The 24570-nt window shown below is 40.6% G+C and overlaps 1 protein-coding gene across 2 annotated transcripts; it reads left to right on the top strand.

The window, feature by feature from the left end:
- The first annotated feature begins 592 nt into the window (after nt 1–592).
- On the top strand, nt 593–15971 carry bmf2 (BCL2 modifying factor 2). Of its 2 annotated transcripts, none has more exons than XM_084737927.1 (4): nt 593–724; nt 4067–4324; nt 6574–6791; nt 12036–15971. In XM_084737927.1, the coding sequence occupies exons 2-4, from the start codon at nt 4090–4092 to the stop codon at nt 12150–12152; spliced, it is 570 nt and encodes a 189-aa protein (XP_084594053.1). In that variant the 5' UTR covers nt 593–724; nt 4067–4089; the 3' UTR covers nt 12153–15971. The 2 variants fall into 2 exon arrangements, with proteins under 2 accessions (XP_084594053.1, XP_084594054.1); XM_084737928.1 differs by having other exon boundaries at nt 608–668.
- The last annotated feature ends 8599 nt before the right edge of the window (nt 15972–24570 follow it).

Genomic DNA, 24570 nt, shown 5'->3' with positions numbered 1-24570 from the left:
ACAACTCAGAGGGAAACATTATACTTTTTCATTTTCTTTTTCATTTGACAAAATGTGATTTTGCACACAAAATGCAAAATGAGCATCTGAGATGCATTACTGTGTATTAAAACACCCAAAAGTATATTAAATACTTGAAATTAGTATCACTTTAATAAACTATAGCAGTAAACTGTTACTTAGTCTACATATTATCAGCTTAGCAAATATGGAGCTTTTCTGCAAAGAGTGCTTTTACTTTTACTTTTACTACCTCAACTGGATTTTGCTAAGAATATTTTACTGCATAATACTCAAGTAGGCTAACATTTCCAATGCAGGAATTGTACTTGTAATTTGTCATGTTTAGTGTGCTATGCAACTTTTACTTAAGTAAATAGGCGTAACACTTGCTCACCCACTGACCATTTGCTAAACATGCCAATTTAAATAGATTTTTAGAGAAATGACTTCATTTTACATCCTTTCGGTGTGTTGTATTTGCATAACACAGTGTAGCTGACTCTCTGTTCCTTTCACATTATTAAGAAGGGGCGGGTCCCAGCCGTCGAGGCGGACCGTTTTGACACAGGGAAAAAAACAACCCCTCTCTAGTCAGCAAACATCGATGAGTGGTTGTAATGCAAAGAGGGATACGATTCGCATCGACACAGTCCGTAGGAAACAAGGTAACAGCAAGTTGTCAAGATACCACCGATCACAACGGAAAACGCGTTTGCTGGCGGTGAGTAACGGTCGTGTGTTTCAGAATTCAAAAAATCGTTCTATTACAACTGTCGCGTGCTTCGCTGTCCGTGGGAGTTTGTCAACAAATGTGCGGGGCAGCTCGGGCATGCCCGGGCAGAGACGGGCTGAGCGGACTTACCGGAGCGTTGGCATATGGAAGGGAGCCTTTGTAGATGTGTTTCTGCCCCGTTCTTCACATTAGCGAGGGTTTCTTTTCGTGTTTCAACGGGCGAAGTGAACAACTGACGGACTGAACGTTCTATCACCCACGTCTCGCGCGTGGAACGTCCCGGCTGATGTTGCCCGGTGTTTGAGATACAACCGTTGGTCTCTAGTTTGTAGTCATTACTCAATATTAGCGTAGTTTAATACTTGGCAGGTATTGCACACATTAAAATGACTTGACTTGTTTGTATTTCATGCATCAGTGACTAATTTACGTTCTGAGTGACTGAATTGTCGAATCTGTTATCTAAGAGGTGTTTGTTTTGGGGGAGAGTTGTCAGGCAAAGTGAGGAGAAAGTGTTAACGGAGGATAATGGAAGCCACGCTGCCGTTACGCTGTCCTAAATATTTGTTACCGCTTTTACGAGTAAAAAAAAAATAGAAAAAAAAGTTGTGCTCACTTGTTTGAAGCGAGATTGTCAGACAGAAAATCCCTGAGTTTAAATCCACAACTTCGGCTGTGGTTATTATTTTTGGTTAGCACCATGTGCCGCATCCAGTTTCGGCTGATTTGTTAGCTAGAAGATGTTGTGGCTGACAGTTTGTGGATGTTTTGTCTCCAGTGATGAGCGGTCGGACCTCCCGTGTTTATGCGCCGAGCTGCCTTGGGCAGGGTGCTTCTGATGCGGATAATGATGCAGCACGTCCCCGGTGGTCCCCCGGAGTTCACTTATAAACAGTTTGAAACCGCATTAAAATGCCAGTTATGACAACTTTTTTTAACAGCAGTTTTGCATTTCAGTGGTAACTTGTAACAACAAAAATGTCAGTCACCCTACAAATACAAAACACTTGACTGGCGCTCGCCCTTTTCCACTGATAGGTTAAGCAGGGTTCATGAGTTTATTGGGGGTACAGTAGGGTTCATGACTTTATTAGAGGTAAAGTAGGGTTCATGACTTTATTGGAGCCTGTCACTTACATGCTGATAGCCACAGGATATATATTCCTAGTTACACGAAGGCAGCAGGAGAAATAGCAGCAGAGCTCACCTTGTGTTTACCCCCACCTCCGGGCCGTGCATGGAGGAGAGCCCGGTGCACAGATGGTGCAGCAGAGGGAGCCACTTTCTGCTGCAGCTTTGAGCCTCTGACCAACACTGTGGTGGCTGCCAGGCCTCCCCTGCTGCCCCAGGCAGTGTGTATCTCTGTGTGTATCTGACTGTTTGTGTGTTATGTGTCTCCCTGTCTGTGTTTGTTTTTTTACGAGTCTGACACTATGGTAATCTTGCCAGTCCTCTGTTGACTGCCAGTGGAAATTCAAGACAGGGCTCGCTTTGCCATTGACACACAACACAAGTGCACATTTGATCTCAGTGAAACTTGCTGCACAGTCTCAAATTGCTTAGCATTAATTACTGTACTGCTTAATTTGCCTAAGGGAAAAGTTAGCACAGATTAGGGCTGTTTTGAATTTCTGCAATGCACAACTAATTAGTGTGCATTGGCGAAACAGATAAATGCCGTTGGAGCAATGGAGGCCAGAGGGTGTGTGATATATTTTTTGTTTATGAAAAAATTAAAACAGACACTCTGATTCAGAGACAAACATCTTACACTAATAATGTGGCCTGGCTGTGTTTTTCCACAGCTGTTCAAAATGTAGTTTCCTCCTTTGACTCCATATGATATGACATCATGCAAAGGGACACTTTCACAAAGAGATACACGGCTGAGGCCGCCTCACTCAGTAAACACAATACCAGTATATCCAGTTTCAACTTTTGCCAGTCAACCCAGCCCATGTCTCTCCACTTACACAAGAAAAGGCTAAGACATGCACCCTCGACAAAAAAGATGAAACAGTTCAGAGCATGACATGTGGCCAAAGAGGAAGAGGGTGTGAGTGTTTGTGTTCAGCGGCAGGCACAGTTGAGGATGGAGTGAAACTCGTTATCTCCCTCATGAAACAGCGGCTGCACACAGCACATGACAGTCTAGCCAGAACTTTGGTTTCACTGAGGTTTCACTCTTTCTGTGTGTGTGTGTGTTAGTGTAGACAGCCAGCTATCCAGTGATTGTGTGGTTGAGAGAGAGAGAGAGAGACAGGGGGACAATGAGCATAGGTCTTAATGTTGAGCTGCAGAATTGTGCAGGAGGAAACTAATCCTCTGACTGTGCTCTGCTCTGTGGCACACTGTTCCAGATTAAGGTAGTTCTGAGGGGGGAAAAAAAAGCCTCGTCGGTGGATCTTTTGGCACTCAATTACAATTTGGCTCATTATCAGGAACAGCTTGGCAAAATCTGCTGCGGGAGGGTGGCAAATCTGGCGTAGCATTTTTAGCCGCCCACTGGGTCCCCCTACACAGGGTGTTTCCATACGTTTGGCTCCTGTTGCTGCTCATCATCACTATATTATAAGAGATAATCGGCTCAGCTACAGCTGGCCTCTTGTATATTTATTACATTTCTTTACATAGAAGTTTATGTTGGCAGATCTGTGCTTCTGAGATGATCCATCTGTTTGTTTTCAGTATTACCTCACACAGCATTAGCCCCTGACTGTGCACTATAATGGCTAATGATTTCCATTTAATGTAGACGGGGTGAGATAGTTTTCTATGTGCCAGAGGGCAAAGTTTCCACTGATAACAGGATGATACTTGGCACTTTTTGTTTGGTCTTGCAACAAATCACACCCAAATTACCTGTGAGGCAAATAGCATAAATACATAGGTATGAGTCACAGTCTTGCAAATACATTTTTATATTTACTCTGACTGCAACTACAGATTATTTTCATCGGAGAATAATTTGTCAGTTACCTTTTTGATTAACCGTTGAGTTGTTTGGTTCGTTAAATTTCAGAAAATGGTGAAAAATCAGGTGACATCTTCAAAATGTTTTGTCCATTACTGAGATATTCAGATTACTGTCATAGAAGAGAAACCATAAAATATTCATATTTAAGAAGCTGGAATTAAAGAATTTTGCCTTTTTTTCTTTAAAAAATACTCAAACTGATTAACCGATTATCAAACTAGATGGCATTTAATAGTTAACACTTAATCGATTTATCCTTGCAGCTCTAATAAGTACCCTCCTAAAACACACTTCAGACACTTGTCATCTTATTCTGACAGTTTCCATCTTGTGTCCACCCTTCTTTTCTACAGGGAGTTTACCGCTGAGGCGTCGGATGGATGATGAGGAGGAGGACATGTCACGGCCCATCTCGCAGCTCTGGGGAACGCCCTTTAGGGACGTCAAATACGAAGACCGAGCCACACAGATCGCAGCTGGACAGGCCCTCGCTGCCGTTACCGCCGCTGCCGCTGCCACCGTGCCCACGCCACAGAGCCACAACAACAACAGCATCGGCATCAACACGCTGCCCTGCAGCTTGTACCGGCAGCCTCGCATACCCTTTCACGGTAAGGAAGGAGGGAGCGAGATAATGTAATGTAAGCCTGCTGAAAGTGACGTGGGCTTATAGTTTTAGAAACTGAATGCACAGCATTGAATGTTGCAGCCTCACACTATTAGTCATTCCTTTTATCTGGTAGATTACTAATTGGGAACGGTCCTCAAAGACTCAGGCGATTAAAACTGTCAATCTGATTTGATAAGTGTCAGATCAGATGAGAAGGGGAGGCTGGTGTTGTCTTTTTTCTTGGGCTGTTACACAAATTCATTTTGAAGAATTACTTCCAAACAGACAAGAAAACCTAGAAATGAATTTTCCTTGATGTTTGGAGTTCCCCCTGTCCTATAATACTCTTGCTAAGAAGTTACGAAACATGCCATTCTAAGAAAGTGCATGTATTTTTATTGAAAGTACTATTACTACTAATATGCTATTAACCCAAACCTGATAAATGCTAAACACATTCTAGCTAGTTTTGTTTTTTAAACAAGCATTTCTTGAAACAAAAAGACAACATTAATTTTATCCACACATAAAGGCACATACCCACACTAATATGTCCCCCAGTTTTAATCCAATATTGTTTTCCCATTTCTAATCAAATCAGTGTGACATCACCCTAATTGAATTGAACGAATGTTGAAGAAGAATGTTGTTTGTTTGTCGACTCAGTGTCAGTGTGTGAGAGGTGCGTTGTTCAGGGTTTAAAGTCATCAATACACAAACACCACTGACTATTATTACCTTGTCATTCATTGTAAACTAACCAGTAATGGATGTCATGCACTTGGACCACTGCCAGTTCCTGTCCAGGCCGGGCGCTCAGTTTCTTAGAGATATTATTATAGTCCTCTGTGAGGCAGAATAGCAGGGCATTCTGCACACATGATAACATAAAAAAAATTGTTTTCCCTACAAGTGGTATGACTGCAGAAGCGCATGCGATGAGTAAACTCAGTGACACATCCCACAGAGAGATTGCAGTTCACTGAGGTTGTTGTTGATTTAATAAGGTGTTTGAGTTTTTCACTTACCAACACTCTTGTTTGTGGACTCTTCAGTCGTATGTTGAGTGCCTACCTTGTAATTTGTCCATCTGAGAAGATGTGATAAAATGTGTTTGTGTTTCAGAAAGCAATATAGCAGCAGTATAAAGTAGATACTGTATATTTGACTTAGCTGTTCAGACACAGCTGTGTTTGAGACCATTAATAAATAACTGGGCTTATCTTAAAGGCATAGTTTGGATTATTTGATATAGGGTTGAGTGAGGTACTTATCAAGAGTCAGTGTATTTGCTTCAGTAGATGTTGGTTGGCACGCCCCTAGTTGGGAAAAGCAGAGAGGAGTACCTGCATGGAAGGTAAGCAATGAACTGTGGACAGGGTCAACAACAAAAGCTTTTTCGGCCACTTAAAAAAAAAATCCATCTGAAAAAAATCAACTAGTTTAAGTGTACACTATATTTAGAATATTTTTACCACTTAACTTTGCCATCAGAAGGCTTTTTTTTATGGGAAACTGAGGTTATATAACCTAAATATCACTTTCTCCATACCAACCAAAGTCCATAAACAAAATCAGTAATTTTATCTTACGGAACAAAGCAGTTGCTGGTCATCTGCTTGATACTGATTGGTTAGTTAGTTTGTGTTATTGTGTGACTTTTGGAACTATCCTTTTAAAATGCAGATGTCACACAATAACACAAACAAACAGATAGAGGCATCGGTAGGCCATCAACTAGTGTGTTCTGCGAGGTAAAATGACTATGACTTTGCCTTTGGAGTTTGGTTGGTTTGGAAAGCGATATTTGACTAACATAACGATGGTTTCCCATCAAAAAAAAGCTTTCTGAAGGTAAAGTAAAGCGCTGAAAATATTTTAAATAAAGCGTACGCTTAAACTAACACTAAATTAACTTTTTTAAGTGGACCATTTTATAAGTGGTTAAAATCCATTTTGTTGCTTAGCATCCGTGCTGCCCTCTCTTTGACTGACTGCCATCTACTATTGCTAATGCACTGACTATCAGTATGTACCTCGTACAACCCCACATAAAATAATCCGAACTATCCCTTCAAGGCTGTCTGCAAAATGTTTTCTGAGGCTTTATTCACTGTGTTACTGAACTGATATCAGTAATGTCTTTTTGCCTCATATTCGTCTTGGCACTGACACTTACATCAGCCTCTTGGTATTTTCAAGATCCAACAACAACACAAGTTTTTAAGAAGCTTGATGTTTTCCTTTTAGGCAACGCTGGATTACGCTCACATTTCCCCGCGCGCTTTGAGCCCATGGAGGACCGGGGAGAGAGGCAGATTGAAGAGGAGGAGGAGGAGGGCAGAGGGGAGGAAGATGACAGGATGGCACAGGGGCCAGAGGAGCAGGCAGGGGTGAGCGTGGAGGCTCAGATCGGTCGTAAACTCCGGGAGATCGGAGACAAGTTCCAACAGGATCACGTTGAACTGGTAAGCCTCACTCCCCAAGCAGTGAAGTGGATCCTTAAATGACCTCCCACTGCAGAGCCTGCATGCAAAACTTTTCAGAGTGTAAACTATATGAGCACAAGCAAACTTGGATTGCTTCAAAGAAGAAATGGATGCTACCTAACTAAATGCTGTATTTGCCTGTTGATCATCTATTTGTTGAGACAAGTCTGTAGCAAGGGACAGTGGATTTCATGGGCTGCTAGGACTTAAACTACATGTTGTTGACGCCAAACAAAAAGTTTGTGTTTGTGTGTTACATGTGAACTATTTACGCATGTCAGCATTTACTTGATTAGAGACACAAAGCTACCTTGTGCCAACTTGTGGTTCACTCTTGGGAAGAAAGGGGCTGAACATTTTGCCAGCTGGATTGGCCACAACCCACACTGGATAAAAATAGCCTGCGTAGTGATTCAACCACTTTCTTGGCATTGCTGAAGGAAAAAATCCCAAATCACTAATAAGGCACGATTTAGTAACTTCATACAGGATGCTAAACCTACAATACCAATATGTATTCAGTCTTTGGCTGCTAGACAACTGATACTGACATAGACACCCACTTTCTCCTAAATCTAATCTAAATATTGATTCTTAGTTTGGCACTGTGGTCGAGGTCAACTTTGTCGTCTAAACTACTGAAACAGCACCCTAGTCTGAGCAGAGGATTATAGACTACGCTGCCAGTACTGTGTCGGTGGCACTGATACCATGTCATTACAGTCAATAAGAGTATTAGGGATATGTTTCCTGGTCTACAAAGACTGAAGAAAAGAAAACAAACTAGTGAAATCCATGCCCTCATTGCATGAGTTTCAGGAGAGCAGATTAAATGACACCCTCCCATTTCTGACCAATTATCCCTTTGTCTCCACTCTGTCATTTAAAGACAAAGTCAGCCCTCTGTTTACTACTTGTGGCCTTTACCTGAATGTAGACAAACCTCTTTTTGCTCAAACGAGTTCTTTAGTCTTAACACACCACATAAAAAGAGCTGCACAATTAAAATTATATCAAGCTTCTTAAACGTAAGGATTATTGCTTTTCTTTTACATTTGTGATAGTACATGAAGATTCCCTGGGTTTTGGACTGTCACAATTTCAATAGTAAAAAAATAGATCAAAATAAGCTTTAAATTTCAGTAACTGGATCAAAAAGACAGAATCAGCAATTCTCCAAATATTTTTTTCCCCACTTACTTGCAGCGCCTGGCGCATATCCGAAGGAACACACAACACTTAAAAGACAACACAGTGTAGCTTACCGCCCATTGTATCACACTTGATACCATATGAGCTTTGTTTTAAAGAATTTGGAAATGTAAATGGTAGTTGTCAGGGTGTGAAATCAATGATCCGCTGATCTTTACCAATCAAGACTCGGTAGCCCAACAATGTTGTATGTTTAAGTTAAAAAACTGAATTGAATTGTCATCTTAAAATCAAAAGTCAAATTGAAGTATGGGGATTTAGTTGCAGCCCTGCACTTGAAGCATGAAACAATTTGAGACTAGTGAAGCCTTTAGAGATGATGAAGGGAACTGAGCGTGGAGGCTCGCTGTTTGCAAAGCTCCCAAGGGAACAGTTGAACACACATACCGCATGTAGTTCATGATATGTAGTTAATTGTGCGTGTTAAGAAATGAAATCCACATGGAAATGTGTCACCGTCTTACAGATGTCTTAATACTTATAGGCTAAGTGACAACATGTTCCACCTCCAGTCTGCTCTCACACAAGATTCAGTGTCAGTGTACTTAATAACAGGTCACAGGGTTTCTTGTATCAGTGTTTGTAAAGCGGTTACTGCTCTGACTGAGAGTTTACAGGAGTCACATGACCCTGAACTTAGTTAATAAGTACAAATATCCTGGGAGGGGTTTCTTATTTGCTGCTGCGGCTGTTTTGCCACAGGGGAGAAGAAAAAGAGACATAAAACAAGAAAAGAGAAGTAGAGAGTGAGAGAAAGAATGAAAAGAAAGTGATATATTGTGAGAGACTTTGATAAAGCAGGTGAGATCGATGCGACTGTCACAAGCAGGAGTGAGCCGCATGTCTGTGTCTGGGTAGACTTGGCCGGCTGTTTATACACTCGTCTAAAAATAGAGTCTGACTCACGGCTACCCACAATACCTCAGTTGTCCCGCTGACTGCCTCAGTGTGTGTGTGTCTTTGTGTGTGTTTTTTTGGTTTGCGTGTGTAACTCTGTGACAGAGAGATAAGAGCAAACGTTTTCTTCTTTGTCTGCTGTCTGCACTCGAGCTGGTTTTTATCCTGCAGGATCTGATACTGCTGTTGTAGGAATATTCCAAAGGGAGAGAGAATAATCACAAGTGATGCTTTATGATATCCACACTAACTCTGTATTGTCTCTGCTGCTATTGTTAGACTTTTTCACTCGCTTCTCCAAGCAGAAGTTGCCGGCGTGGGCTAACGTGTGGGTTTTTGTTTATGTGGAGTGGATTGTATTTGTGGTTTGAGTCTTTTCCGTCAGTTTTGACTACTTATGTGGACAATAAAATGCTCATGCTTTCAGGGAAATGTATGAGGTTTTTATCTATAGTCAGGGCAATACCTACAGTAGCTTGGAGATGCAGAGAGGAGTACCTGCACAAAAGTTAAAGAATGCATTGCTGAACAGAATCAGCAGCAGAACAAATTGTAGCCACTTCATAAAAGTCCACCTAAAAAAATCAGTTCAAGTGTACACTATATATAGAATATTTTAACTGCTCTTCTTTCCAGTCAGACAGCTTTTTTGATGATCCATCCTAGGGCTGTAACTAATGGTTGTTTTCGTTATTGATTAATCTGTGGATTGTTTCTTGATTAACAATTAGCTGTTTTGGTCTATAAAATACCAGAAAATGGTGAAAAATGTAAATCAGTGTTTCCTAAAGCCCAAGATGACATCCTCAAATGTCTTGTTTTGACCACAGCCCAAATATAGTTTGTTTACTGTCATAATGGAGTAAAGAAACCACAAAATATTCACATTTAGGAAGCTGGGATTTAAGAATTTTGACCTTTTTTCTTAAAAAAAGTATTTAGTAAAAAAAAGTTATCAGAATTGTTGCCAATTAATTTAATAATAGATTCATAAATTAATAATCAATGCAGCCAGATATCGCTCTCTCTAAACCAACCAAACTCCACTGGAAAAATCAGTAATTTTATTTTGCAGAACACAGGAGCTGCTGGTCTACCACTTCCTTGATTAGTTAGTTAGTTTGTCTTATTGTGTGACTTTGGTGTTTGAAAAGGATAGTTTGGATTCACCAAAGACCACAAACAAACTAACAGATGGAGGCAGCGGTAGATGAGCACCTCAACAAAATTACTGATTTTGTCCGCGGTGTTGGATTGGTTTGGAGAGAGAGATATTTGGCTTATATAACACAGGTTTCCATCTGAAAAGACGCTGTATTGGAAAGGTAAAGTGGTGTAAATACTCTAAATAATAGCATAGCTGATTCTGTCCACAGCTGTACATTGCTTAACTTTGATGCTGTTGCCCCTCTCTGCTTCTCCAAACTGGGAGCAGCCCAACCAGCATCTACTGTAGGAAATACACTATCAGCAAGTACCTCGTACAACCCCACGTCAACTTATCCAAACTTCTTCAAGTGAAGGAGAAGTTTTCTTAATTGTTTGTATGCATTAACCTAAAAAGGGCAAACAAAGTACACACCATTCTCCACTACCCATGCAAATGACAGCACAAAGATGAGCCTCATGCGGAACAAACCAGGGTACTGTTTAAATAAGCCTGGCAGTGTAGAATTAAGGCAATTAAAGACAATTAGGGTTACATTTAGCGGTGCTGGTTCAATTCAGTTCAGCCTGCTAGTTCTGCATCAAATAGCCTGTGGCAGGCTCTGATTGCTGGGCTGGTAGGGACCTTGGTGGAGCAGGAGCAGGGAGGGAGATCGAAACAAGAGTGCTTATGCAACAGGCTGCAATATCTGAGCGCGGCTGTTCAGAAAGCCGGTGGGGAGCTGTGCGGGATCAGAGATGAGGAGGGGGAGAGAGGAGATTGCAGGCTGCAGCGGGAACCCCTTCATCTGTCTGTGGTGCACGCAGGCTGCACACCCCAGTAGAACATGACAGAGCCGGGAGAAGGCAGCTCCATAGGAGGGAGCAGTTTCTGTTTCCTCCTGCTTTGTTTTTGATAATTATTCAGCTGACTTTTCTGTTACAAGAGAGCTGTGATGAAATAGGCAGCGAGTTCTCTGAAAGCATTTCACTTTGAGCTTCTTGTTTAGAAGTCAACAGTGCAACGTTTAATAAGAGGGACTGTTTTGAACCTGAGGGAGGAGGGATACAGTGGTATTGTTAGGATGAGTGGCAGCTCCTGGGGGTTAAAAATGTCTTGTTTTACAGTTGCTACCGTGGCCATTTTCGTCCTTTCAACAACTTTATTTTACTTAAGAAAACAAGTAAATTAAAGGGATGGTTCACCCCAAGACCTTGCCTGTAGTGTTATTTATCCATCTAGATTGTTTAGGTTCAAGATGTAGAGTTTTGGCGATATTGTTCATAGTGATATCTTCGTTTTTCTTGGATATAATGGAACAAGATGGCACTGGGCTTGTGGTACATTTAAAAAATACATTTAAAAACTCAACAGAAATGATGACCTGATTACTCCGCAAAGAGAGCAGTTTTATGTAGGAACTATTTTCTTTCTACTGAACTACAACCGCCAGCTGCATCACTGCCCAGAAGTAAAGTGTGCATCTACTCATGGACGAGAGGTTACAGCTCAGGGGAGGAGGATGCCATCAGCGTTTACACCCTGCTCTGTCTGTTGTCCAAAATATCAATACTTAAATACTTTTTCAATACCATTTTTTTGGGGTGAACCATCCCTTTAAGTATTACAGTTATAACTGATGTCTGGGAAAAAGAGTAACAAAGAAATCAGAGATCCACTGCGCCTGATACCGTACACTCTGCTGTGGTATCGGGTAGGATGTGCGTGTGACGGACATGTTTTCTAGACACAGGCTCGTGTTGTGGAAACACTCAGTCTACTTGTTTGAGCTCACAGGGTTTACCACAGTTCACACAAGGCTTCACCTCAATAACCCGCTATGATAGAATCAGTTAATTAATCATTAGTTTCTGTGACTGAATTGATGAAATGACAAACATGATTCTGATTTAACATGCTCCCCTGATGGTAACAACCTAACTTGTATTTCTTTTGCTTTGTTGCAGTTCATGAGGCATCAGAGACAAAACCTGCCTGCCTGGATGCGCCTTACCATGGCCCTGTTCGGCTTTCTGTTCCCAAGAGAGGCTCTGTTCCCTCGCCTGAGAGGAGAGCAGAGATGAAGGGACTTCCTCGACGTCCTTGCCTCAGCCCTTGCCCCCCCACTCCCCCACCCCCCACTCCCAACGGGGACAAGGGACCAGACTTTTAAGAGATGGCACTGTAAGATGGAACACGGGTTTGGATTTTGTTTTCTAATTGAATATGAAGATGAGATGAAGAAAACACTGGTCACCGCTGGACGGAGACTGATTACAATTTTTTTGTTCTTTGTTTTTTTTGTTTTTGTTTTTTCGTCTTTCCAAGAAGGAGCCATTGTGTTTGAAGAGATATTTTCGAAATATTTGTAAGATTAACCTATTTTGTACAGTAAACTGCTCTTTTTATTTGGTATTTCAAGTCTTGAAGGACCTCCATCAGTCCAGGGAATGCCTTATTCTCTCCTGCCACAGTACAACTCTTTTTGCATCAAGGAAACATGAGAAAGACATCAATTTTTATGATTAGGCCGCTGTTTTTTTGGCAACAAACTGTGGACATGGACATTTCTGTGCTGAAGTTACTGACTTAAAACCTTGAGGACTTGAGGCACATTTCTAATTTATTCTCAGAAAAACAATAAGCCCTGAACTTTATCCTTTCCTGTTCCACACTGGCTAAGTTGAAAATGGTTGTCATGACGTTCTGGCGGTGTTACGCACCGGTGTTGCACTGTTGGTCAGTTTAATGCGTGTTTTACCAGCTTCCACTGTAGACGTAGGGACATTATAGCAACCTGTGTCATCCCACCTCCAGTACCACTCATGTTGTTCAAACGAGCCACTGTGTAGACTCAGATCCTGTTGATTTAAAGGATGAACACGTGCATACTTGAATTTAGATGTACTGAAGATATTTTAGTCAAGAAACATCAAGATTGTGCTTTCAATTTGTGATCATGTGTATGTAGGAGTGTGTGCTTACTGTTTCTAAAATCTGCAGTAATTTTGAAGCCAAATAAGCACAAAGTCAAACAAATCTCCTTCGCGGGATTACGATCAGGGAACTGGAAAACAATCAAGACACCTGAAAAGCTTTGGATAGATTTCATCATTTTCTGAAGCTTTTCAGGATTTCTTTCTTTGGCTGGATTGACAATCGCAATCTCGCCCTTTGTGGGACGCCTGCGAGAGAGATCAGCTTTTTTAGGCGTGAGCAATATTCAAGCCAGTGGAATGGAAGTAAAATCTTAGGGATCTGTTGTATTTGCAATCAAACTGACATCCATAGACGGACATTTCCCAGAATATGGCTGTGTTCTCAATGAAATACAAATATCTGTGTTACAGAAACATTTTGGGTTAAAGTTACAGAGATGCATTTTTATTTTATTTCACTCCACGTCTGAATTTTAATGTCTCGAGCACTGATTCAGTCCTCATTTGCTGATACATGCAAGTATCAACCTTTCATTCAAGTGCTTTCTTTCACCAAACTGCCGGTGGTACATTGAGCTTCACTGAGAACTTTGTGAGAACAGCTTCTGTACAGTTCAAAAGACCATTTTTATTAACCACACAGACACATCTGGAAAGCTTATACATCCTCATGCGACACCTGCTACATTAGCACACAGCCACTGCTTCTCAACATTAAGGTTTATCAAGTAAAACGTCTGTAAGGACTTTAAATAAGATGTTAAAAATTCATCATTTGATGTATTATTTCAGTCTGTTGCAGATTCATATGAACTTTTGAAGACACTGATGGGTTTATTCTCCTTTACGTTTTCTTCAGGGAGTAGTTAATATCCGTGTTAATTACCTGATGCTTATTACGAGTTGCTGAAATTCTGCCTTTGAGTGAGGACCGCATGCATCGATGCTGTTAGTCCTTCATGGATGTAGACGACGCTGAACAAGCAAAGACGTTAATTTTTTTTGTTTGTTTTTCCATTTTCACTCAACATCAACATTACAGATTGTTACACGGTTTTTCTTTCTGTAATTTCACAAGGAGCTGTACCAAACGTTTGTTTCCTGCAAACACTGAACGCTGAGCCAATTCAGACAGTTGTGACGCACTCTTCAGTCCAAAGTTTCATACTTCTTTCGCCGAAGGTCACGTTTAACTACTCCCTGTCCTCACTGAGGACAAGTTTAATTTTGTTTTGGTTTCTTTTTAGATAATTTATTCTAATTTATTTTGTGTATATTTGCTCAGTGCTACTGTATAGATGCTATCTCAGTGTGTACAGTCCTTTTCTGCTCATCGTTGACGTGCATTCAGTTGTGTGTTTGATGCCTGTGTGTGTGGGGAGGTTGGACTAAAGCCATGTGCCTCGTGCGTTCTCACACAAATGGTGTGAGTCTTTACAAATCACGTGAACAACAGACAATCAAATGTACAAAATGTGCCTTGTGAGTAACAGACCTGCCACATCATCATTGACACTTGGCATAATTACCCCAAAGTCACTGGCCACTTGTTTCACTTGGGCTCTGTGAGATCAACACACTCTCATAGAAAAGAGTTGGCACAAACAGTACAGCGTTGTGCCTTTGAAAAAAAAAATCATCAGTTTGGTTCCTCGCATCTGCTCACGAGGCACAGGCTCAACCTTTGACATCTCTCAGCACGAACGGCGAGTTTCACCACGCAAAACCTTCTCAATACCAGAAACGACTGTTTGCAATCAATGTGCACTGTAAAAAAAAAAAAAAACCCAACAATTTCTTACCTGTATACTGTATTCTGCGCCTCTCTCTTTCTACTCCTGCGCTGAACTTCCCCTCTAGATTCCTGACACTTTTTAAAGATCTGTCATATGCTGGATCGGCCCAGCTCATCTGGGTTTTTGTGCTTTATTATCTACAATCTAGTAGGGCTGTGGGTTTACATTTGAAGGAGGAATGAGCCACCATGGTGCCCAGTATTATTTGTACGTGAGATGGGTTGAACCGCCACTCTGTCCGTGTGTGGCGTTGATCTGAGCCTGTCGTTACCAACCACTGTTGTAACCCTGACTCAAGTGAAACATTTTTTTATTTGTTCAACCTTCAGTGTCTTTAATATCAAATTTATTCGATCCGTTTTTTGAATATCCAAGAACGAGTGCATCTTTACTGTCAAGTGCTGTGATTTGGTGTTTTTTATACATTAGACATGAATTTGACACGGCTATCGTTGCTATCTTTATAAAACTTTTTAGAAGATATTTTCCATATCTTTTTCTAAGAAGACGAAGAAAGAAATACAACAACAACACAACGTTTTTTGCTTTTCTATGATTGCTTTTTTTTTTCCAATGTTGTGGCATTTTTCATTTTGGATATTGCCAAGTCTGCTGTGTCACTCTCAGTTCAAGGGCTTTTTTCGATATATGTAAATGGAGTAAAAATGCATGTCCAACATTCCTGAAAAAAATCTGTATCTTAAGGGTTTGAATGTAATTTAATGGAGTGAAAACCACAATATCTCTTTTAATACATGAACTGAACAGTGGAACTTATTTCAGACTCCTGTGTGGTGTGCACAGGGAGTTTGTATTGTCTTCACATTGCTTTCTTTATGTTCAGAGTGGTCTCAAGGATTTCACATTCATGTGTCCTTTTGAAGTGAGACCCAGGCCAGATGTAGCAGTTTTTTTTTGTTAAAGCATTGGCTGTGTTATCGTTGGGACTGCTCTGTGTCTGCCGCACAGTTTTCAAACAGCGCAGGACATGGAGCAATGGAGGGAACCAGAGGAGGAGGAGGACGGGGGATGTTTGTTCTTTTTCTAGTGCAATATGCTGTACATAAGAGCTTGGCTCTCGAAATCTTACAATTTCTCTTAATTTCTTTTGTTGTTCAATGGGTACATTGCTGTTTTTTTTTCATTAAAACTTTATGGACAATTGAAATGGTTTGTGCTTCATTTATTTTACTAACTACAAACAGCAAGAAAACCACAGTAATAATTCCGTCTTGACTATGAAACTCTATGAGAATTATCTGGGACTGGTTATATGTTTTCACAGTTTTATAGACTTGGAGTATTCCAATACTGTGGCATATAAATACCTTATCCTGAGCTTAATGGTCATTCTTTGCCATGTTTGCAGGTCTGTCACTGATGGAAGTTTCATAGACGATAGTCATTGATAGTAAAAACAAACAAAACATATAACGATGAACAATGTAATGATGGTCTAAGTTATGAAAGTCTGATAGTGGCAGAGGAATTTTTTTTCATCTCTTGGGTCTCTTCTCTTACTAATGATTAGATGGAGTAATTAATCCCCAAGTGTGGTAAATTAAATCCAGGTAGCCAGAAGTTAAAGCAAGTTCATACCCTTGTTTTTAATATCTCAGTCCATGCATAAGTTATTTATGTATATAGCTCGGTGTGAAAGAGTCAGAGACATGCCTGTACAGCAACACAATCAAAAACACAAATACTCTTATAATCAGATAGGGAGCTGAATAATCAGCTTTCCAAATATGATCAAAACCTGGCCTAAGATTTCAAATTATGATACTAATGCATGTAATCATACTCAATGCAGCAGCAAGATAACATAAGTAAATGTCTGAGTCATGAAGTAACCTTAGTTGTTTTGTAGACATCCAGTAAGAAGAGAGTCTAGAGCCAAGCTAGCAGCTCTGTGAGGCTACACATAGGCACAGCTGTGCTTTAAACTTAATACTAATGCATCTTAGGTTAGTGTGTGAGCATGCTAAGAAACACACCAGATGAAAATTCAAGAGGTCACACTTATTAAAATGCATCCTGATTTGAATGTCTGACAAATTTCATGGCAATCCACTCAGTAGTTGTTGAGACCTTCAGTCAAAACCACAACTGTCAATCTCATAGTGGCACTAGACTGGGCTTGTCAGTGGGTGTTACTGGTGTTATAGTGTTTGGGCATCAATTGCCCACTGACCACATCATCTAATCCTGTTATCAATACTTAGTGGGACGACAGATGCTACAATTATAAACTAGCAGCATCAGATTTCACACATAACACTGTAAGCTATTCACAGGTCTTGCTTGTTTGTCAAAACCTCTTGTCATTTTCAACAGAAGTTGGCGACATGAAAGCAGAAACTGATGTTCGACATTTGTTGCTGCATGTTGGGTGTGAGGCGCCACAAATCAAAGTTGAGCTGACCTCAGCTTTTTTCAGCATTCCAATGATGCGGTGATGCGTCAACCAATCATATGTTTCACCACTTTGCTTCCAGAAAAACAAGCACTAAGCATCTCGTCTCCTGTGACTCGTTGACTGTGAAGCTGGCCAACATACTGTACGGTCAGGCTAACTTGGCTAAACCAAGCTAGCCTTGACAAAGAGCTGACATTACAACTAGCATGTACTTAACAGTAGCGTTACTTTTATAACTGGCTTGTGGACGTCAGCTTCAGCTGTTTGGGTCAGAGTGGGGGGATGTTTGATAGACCTGACAACTCGAAATTTACTGAACCAACATTTGAAGCATTTGGGGGGTAGATCTAAACATCTAACATTAAAATATCAAAGTATGTGCTCTAAAGTTATAGAGGAGCATCTTTTCCTGTGAATTGTATCATGTAATTAGTAACGTACGTTTTTTTTAACTAGTTGTGGGAAATTTTCCTGAGGATTCATCCTCTGAGACTTAAAGTAAAGGTTGAGATATTTCTTAGGATGAGTGAAAACTCTGGCCTGCTGATGGCACTATAGAAAAAAGTCAGGGGATCACCAAAGTCTTTATGGTTCATGCTCTGGAGACCATGAATGTCTTTACATTTTTTTTAAATCTCAGTCGATCCAACAATTGTTCAAATATTTCAGTCTGGAACAAAGTTGACATCCTCAGAGCCATTCTGCTAGCAGAGCTAAAAATCCCTCAGGATCGTGTTAATCAGTCACGTGTGCATCACCTCACAAACTTCTGCTGCCACAATGAGACACAAACTCAAAAAAAAAATTGCAGTCACTGTATAAAAATGTCTTCTGACTAGACACCAGTGATTTAACCGCTGAAAATCCCTAAAAAGTTAATTTAGCATGAACAAGAAACATTTCATAAGCCCTGGAGGCAAAGTTGGAGCTCAGCACATTTTTTTTTCTTTTGCATTCTCAACCCTCTGCAGGGTTCAGGTGTAACCTTACATAAACAGTGATTCACTTTTCTGTCACCGGCTTTCTAAAGCAGTCTCCCTCAGGCAGCAGCTTTGTGTAGACGGGGGCAATGAGGAGCATTAAAAGGAGTGTAATATGTGTGTGTGTGTGTGTGTGTGTGTGTGTGTGTGTGCGTGTGTGTGTGTGTGTGTGTGTGTGTGTGTGTGTGTGTTAGGGTCGTGCAGAAACACATGGCCTCAGGAAAGTAGGAGTCCTGACCTGAACCCCATAAAGATCAACACATCACAGTGTGTCATGCTGCAGGGCAATCTGATATCAGTTGATATATTAATGCTTCAAAAGCAGTTACAGATGTCACGTTTTGGGGCAATGTCATATTTCTGTTTTTATTTCTTAAACAGAAAAGTTCATGCTTGTTTGAGTTAGAGACCCTGTTTGTTTAAAGGGACAGTTCATGCCAAAATAAAACATTTTCTCTCAGGTCTGTGGTCCTATATATATATGTATGTATATATATATATATATATATATATATATATATATATAAAAAAAAAATCTAGATGGATAAGCAGCACCACAGGCACATATGTTTTTGTTTTGTTTTGTTTTAATTTTGGAGTGAACTGTCCATTTAAACATAGACACTCAACAAAAATCATTGCAGACAAGCTGCCTGCCCTTGATCTGCACACAAAAGTGTGCTTAAGAACATTTTGGTACAAATGACTAATTTTAGAAGTCAAATACTTCAATAATGCCATTCGATTGTATTGCCAGAACAATACACTACACTGTGCATGGGCCTTATGAGATGCTGAGGTGTTTTAATTTTCAGAATAATTTGAAGTCCTGATTAATGTAAAACATCTTCATTTTGCCTGAGCAGTAAATAAATCAGGACTCATTCAAATCAGTTTTTGTTTTGTTTTCTGTGCACTCTTGGCACAATTTCACTGTGAAAATTGCAAGCAGACCACTAAACACAGAGTGTGTTGTGCACAAAATGTAAGTTATTTTAATCCTCATAATGCTTTAGAGATGAAGAGCAGACATGATGCCAGACAAAAAGACATTTCTCTCAAAGCAGATTGAACTTTAAACCCAGACGAGTGAGAAACTCCTTGCAGCAGGTTATATTAAAGCTTAACTATGCATCCCAGAATGCAATGCTAACATATCCAGTTTTAACCACAAAACAGGCTCTGTTCCCCTCCTTATAACCTCCCACCAGCTGAAGTGAAAGCCTCGTCCCCTGGGACCACTGGTAAATACAGACAAGTGTGTGTATAAGCATCTGAGTGTGTGTGTGTGTGTGTGTGTGTGTGTGTGTGTGTGTGTGTGTGTCTTCAGGGAGAAAGAAAAAAAAACGTCGGGGTTGGAGGGGAGGAGGGGGGAGGAAGGGGGTGAGGGCCTGCTTGGCTCAGCACTTTTTCGCACACAGCCCTGACAAAGGCCTCTCTGTTCTCCCGGCCAGTCACTCTGGGAGACGCCCTCATGATAGCCCGGTGCCTATCTCAAGGGTCACGCCTCAACTTAAGCAGCAGGGAGAAGCTCCAGTCCCTCGTTCTTTTTGTTTACTTCTGCCTCTCTGCCTGGGAGCGCCACAGATTAACCCTTCGGTGTCTGACTGTGTCCTGAGCGGTGCAGCAACAAGGACAGACTCGGCGTTTGATTTGGAGGTTATCTGTTCAATAATGTAATATTACAACCCTGGGCTGAGTCATAGCTAATCAAGCTAAGAGCAGTTAGCTGTTGGCTAATTTACTTTGGAAACAAGTAAAGCTATATTTCCATCAGGAAACTTTTTAAATGACCTTAGTACTGTATTACCTGTTGGTTTTGCAGGTTGTGTTCATCCCTGTGAGCAGCTGTGATCATTGGGAGGCTGATTAAGCCTGGTTCTGTTGCCTGGTAACAGCAGCCACCAGCCTACAGTTAGCTGCTTTAGCAAGAGGTATGCTAAAGCTATCAGTCCATCTGTAAATAAATAACCACCAGTTGTGTTTGAGCAGCTGGATGACATCAGAGGGGAAAGCAGATTTTTTTCCTCATAAAACATAATCTAGTTTCACTCTAATCAGTGAATAAAGTTAGAAAGCTGTGCTTTTGTACAGACTGGCCCATTCCCCAGAAACACTTTGTTGCACTCTAGTGAACAGATATATTCTCCTTCCATGTTCTGCTGTGTCATAAGTGAGAAAGCGTTTAATTGGACACAAATTTAGTATTTCCCCTAAGTGCAGTTTTTAATCATTTTCCAGAAAAAGACAAATTTTGAAATACCATTAAAAATACCCAGGAATATCTACAACACAACTTTTTTGCTGTTGGGCCAGTTAATGGCATATAGGTAATATATCATGCAAAACACGTGACAAAAACACTTAGACATGAATTTCATGGGAATGACTTGTGTTTAATAAATGGTTTGTATTTGTGTCTAATTAGCAATACACCTTTGGCAATTTGGGTAAGCCAATTAGCCAGCTTGTTAGCTGAACTAACAAGGAAGTCAGGTCAAATTTTATTTATATAGTCCAGAATCACAAATCGCACTTTACCTCAAGGGGCTTTATAATTTGTACAGTGTACAACACATTCTGTCCTTAAAGTTAGACCCCCATTGGCATGACAGACCACATTAGCGTGACAAAACTGAACTGAAGGCGCTCATTCATATTAGACTTGGAGTGTTTTGATGCAGAAGGCAGCTTGGTTGACCTTCTTGACCATGTCGGCAGAATGCTCTTCTATATTCCTGACACAGTCCCAGCTGTGCATCTTCTCATGTGTGGAGGGTGGCAGGTACAATGCGTGCATACCATTAATTGTTGCTAAAGTAAGGTAGCTAACCACTAACTGCTGTTAGCTTGGATCTGGCCTGCTGGGAGCCAAACCCAGCAAGAAAACCACCTCATATAGCCTATTTCCTGTTGTCAAACTGGTCTCATTGGTGTCTGAGGCTGTTTTAGTCCTGGTCTGGCTGAGTTCATTGGGAACTCTCAGACTAAGAAGAGTCAGCCAATAGGACTGCTCTCCGTTGTAGCGTCACATCCCTGGACAGCTTTAGCTGTATGGCAGGGGGTTGTCAGTTGTGCTGGCCACTGTACACGGCAATCGATGTCTGCAACACGTTCCTCACTGGCCGCTGCCTGTTTTACAGGAAACACCTAACTAATAAGCACCCTGTCAGCCATTTCAGAAGAACTTTAAAGACAGTTTTGGGGATACCACCAATTACTCCCCAACCCTGTGTGGTATCTAGGAGTCACATTCAAGCTTCTGTCATGTCTCTGTGTAATTTTTTTTCTTATCACTTTGCTATACAGTCTGGTTTTATCATAACATTTCTTCACCCTATTTCTTTGTTCAGTTGTTCCATGTTTTCCCATTTGTTTTTGTGCTGCTGCCGTAAAGACAATGAGCTTACAATATCTGCTTGGTTTATGAATCCACAGACCAATCCCATGACATGTATCATAGAGTGATGACATTTCAATTATCACCTTCTAAAAGTTGTCTGTGCTGCTGTCACAGAAACAGGTCAAGGGAGGTGCATCTTTCTGCACTGTGAATGTCAGAAACATCCATTTTCACTAGAAGAAATAATCGATCTCGAATCTTTGTCAACGCCTACAAGGCTGTTCTCAGTTTGTATTGATGCATATGCTCCTCAGCTTCAGCTACATTATGCAGAAAGAGATAAAAACATTAAAGTTCAGTGGGTTCAGAAACACAGCAGAAAAAGAACAGAAATAGGCTTCATTTGAGGGGAAAAAATAATAAAATGGCATTATAAAATTCAATAGGTGTGGCTCCATCCTCTGAGGAAATGAACTTCCCGTCCACAGAGAATAGGTCCTGCCGCTCTGAAAGGGCACACATGTCAGGTGTAGCACTTCAGCGGGGTGTTGGGTCAAAACACGTTGGTGCAGCTGCAGCTGAGGGGCAGCTCTGGGGAATAGCATGACTTCCTTCATGAGTCTCTGCTCTCTGGACCATGTTATAATAACTGACTCGCATCCAAACACCTACCTGTGTTTTGGAGGTGACAATTTATTTGTGTGTGAAAAAAAAAATCCTGAAGATTAGTAGATAAAAAGCAATGGGATTAAAGACCAGTCAGACAATCTCACAATTTAACATGTTGTGAATGCAGTTATACAATGCCAGGAATAACTACATAAGTAGTATCTACAAATAAGTACATATTTGGTCAAAATTGAGCAGAATCTGACATTTTGGCAACCGTTTTACCAAATTAAAACTAATTATGGCATAAAAATGGACAATTCTTTTGTGAAAACAGCATGTAAAATCTGCAGTGACTACAAAACAGATCTAAAAACCAAACACTGCAATTGCAGCTCTGTGGATTGGGGGTTCTTAATACCCAAAGTTGAATTTATTGCACCGTCTCTCATAGAGAAAATCAACTACTGCTACAACAAAATAGCCTGATCAAGTCAAAGCTAGCAGGGGCGGTATCCACAGCTAACCTGAGCTAAAGTTTTTCTTTTTCTTTTTTCTTTTTAAGTTCTTTATGTTTTTGAAAAACAATCTATTTGGTTAATCAACATGGTGACAATTAATGACAGTAACTAAATCCTGTCAAGTTTAAGAAAAAACACCAACACACCACATATTTGAATGTATTAAAGATAGCTATATATTTTATTGATTTAAATATAAATTTTAATAGTAGGTAGACAGAAAGACAAAGTAAAAGATACATATTTTATGTTACAACAATAAGCTATATGTTATAACATGAAACTTCTCATACTATAATAAGATAGTATATTGTTATAACAAGAGAGGTTTCTTGTTAAAATGTGATGAGAAACATCTTGTTAATGTTTCATGGATCCATATTTCTTTTACTGACATGGCAGCAACACACATTCATAGATTTTTTTTTTTTTTTTAGAAAACTCTTTTGCACTTAAAGGTCAATAAAATTCATCTTGTTCAGGGACCCTTGCATACAGTGTGGTAGGTATATGTTTACCAATATTGCATTTTGGTTCCCCCAACTGTCTTACCCTGGGCTTTAGAGATGCACATATCACCTTTTCCCAAACCTGCAGAGCCACAAGTTGCTGTATCATGACAGAATTAAAGAGTATACAAAAATAAGAACACAAAAACAAAATTAGCCATGAGTCATCCTTTCTCGAAGAGCAGTTTTTCCAAATTGGTGGCAGGGCTCCTCAGTTACCTGGCTCCGCTCAGACTGCATCACGCTGCCTTCACTTTACAATCACGGCCCCTCGTATACACACACCGCACCACCAAATAAGGGTGGGGAGCAGCCAATCCATCTCCTTGGGTAATAAAAGTTAAATGCAGCCTGTGAGTCGAGACATGCCTCCAGGGGGACTTGGTGCAGTGGGCGTCCACTATTGTCTCTGTCATCTCAGGCCTGTATCATGGGAGGATAAACTACTGAGATGATAAGTGGGTATTTATATGATGGTTACTGCTGTCTAATTCAAGACAGATGAGAGGACGGGAGCAGCTGGCCAAACAGTCTGTGGAGGCTAAAGAAAAACCTCTTTCTCTTGTTTTCTAGGTCTCTTTGGGTTAAAGGGAAGATATGATAATATAGAATAAAATTAGAATATTTTCTACATTGTGTATAACCATCAGACAGTGTCTATTCATATTGAAAATCAAATTCAGCGCTGTTTAGGGGGCGTTGAGTGGGTACCACACCCTGTACTTTTAAGGGTAGCCTGGCATAGGTCAATACTGCTGAGCAATCATAAAGCCACCTAAAAAGCCTAAAAATGGTTGATCGTTGAGTCTCATCAGAGTTAGGTTTCATTTTCTCCATCCTCAAGCCCTCCCACCAGACAAGCAGTGCACACTTCATGCACACACACAACACTTTACCAAGACAATCGTGAGCCAGCGTGAACTGACAGACATCAATTACGTGTGATAAAGCAGATACCTGAAAGTACAAACAGCGACAGAAGAAAGAAACTACATTTCAAAGCATAAAGATTCAGTGTAAAGCTACAGAAGTACTGAGAGCTGAATATAAAGAGACCTTTTTCTCTTTGCTTTCCTGCTCACACAAGCTCAGTTCGAGGGGGAGAAAAGCAAGCTCATAATGGTTTGGCTCCAGTTGGCGAGACGTTACCACAGTCCGCTTGGAAGCGAGTAGGGCTCACTTTGCCCTCGCTCCAGAGTCACTTGACCTTGGGCGCAGCCTGGCATGATAAGTGGTAATGGAATTGAAAGACTCTAGTCTACATCCGACCCTCTTTGATTTAAAATATGCTAAAAGCTTATTATGAAATTATTTCTCAATGATGCCAAAATAATGTTGCCTACTCCAGATTTAAATCAGTTGGTACCAAATTTTGGTACCTGAGAG

The sequence above is a fragment of the Lutjanus erythropterus genome, chromosome 15 (assembly GCF_056507025.1).
Source record: "Lutjanus erythropterus isolate fLutEry1 chromosome 15, fLutEry1.hap2, whole genome shotgun sequence".
Lineage (NCBI taxonomy): Eukaryota > Metazoa > Chordata > Actinopteri > Lutjaniformes > Lutjanidae > Lutjanus > Lutjanus erythropterus.
Note: the sequence above shows the minus strand (reverse complement) of the source record. Positions and strands in the feature narration are given on the sequence as shown.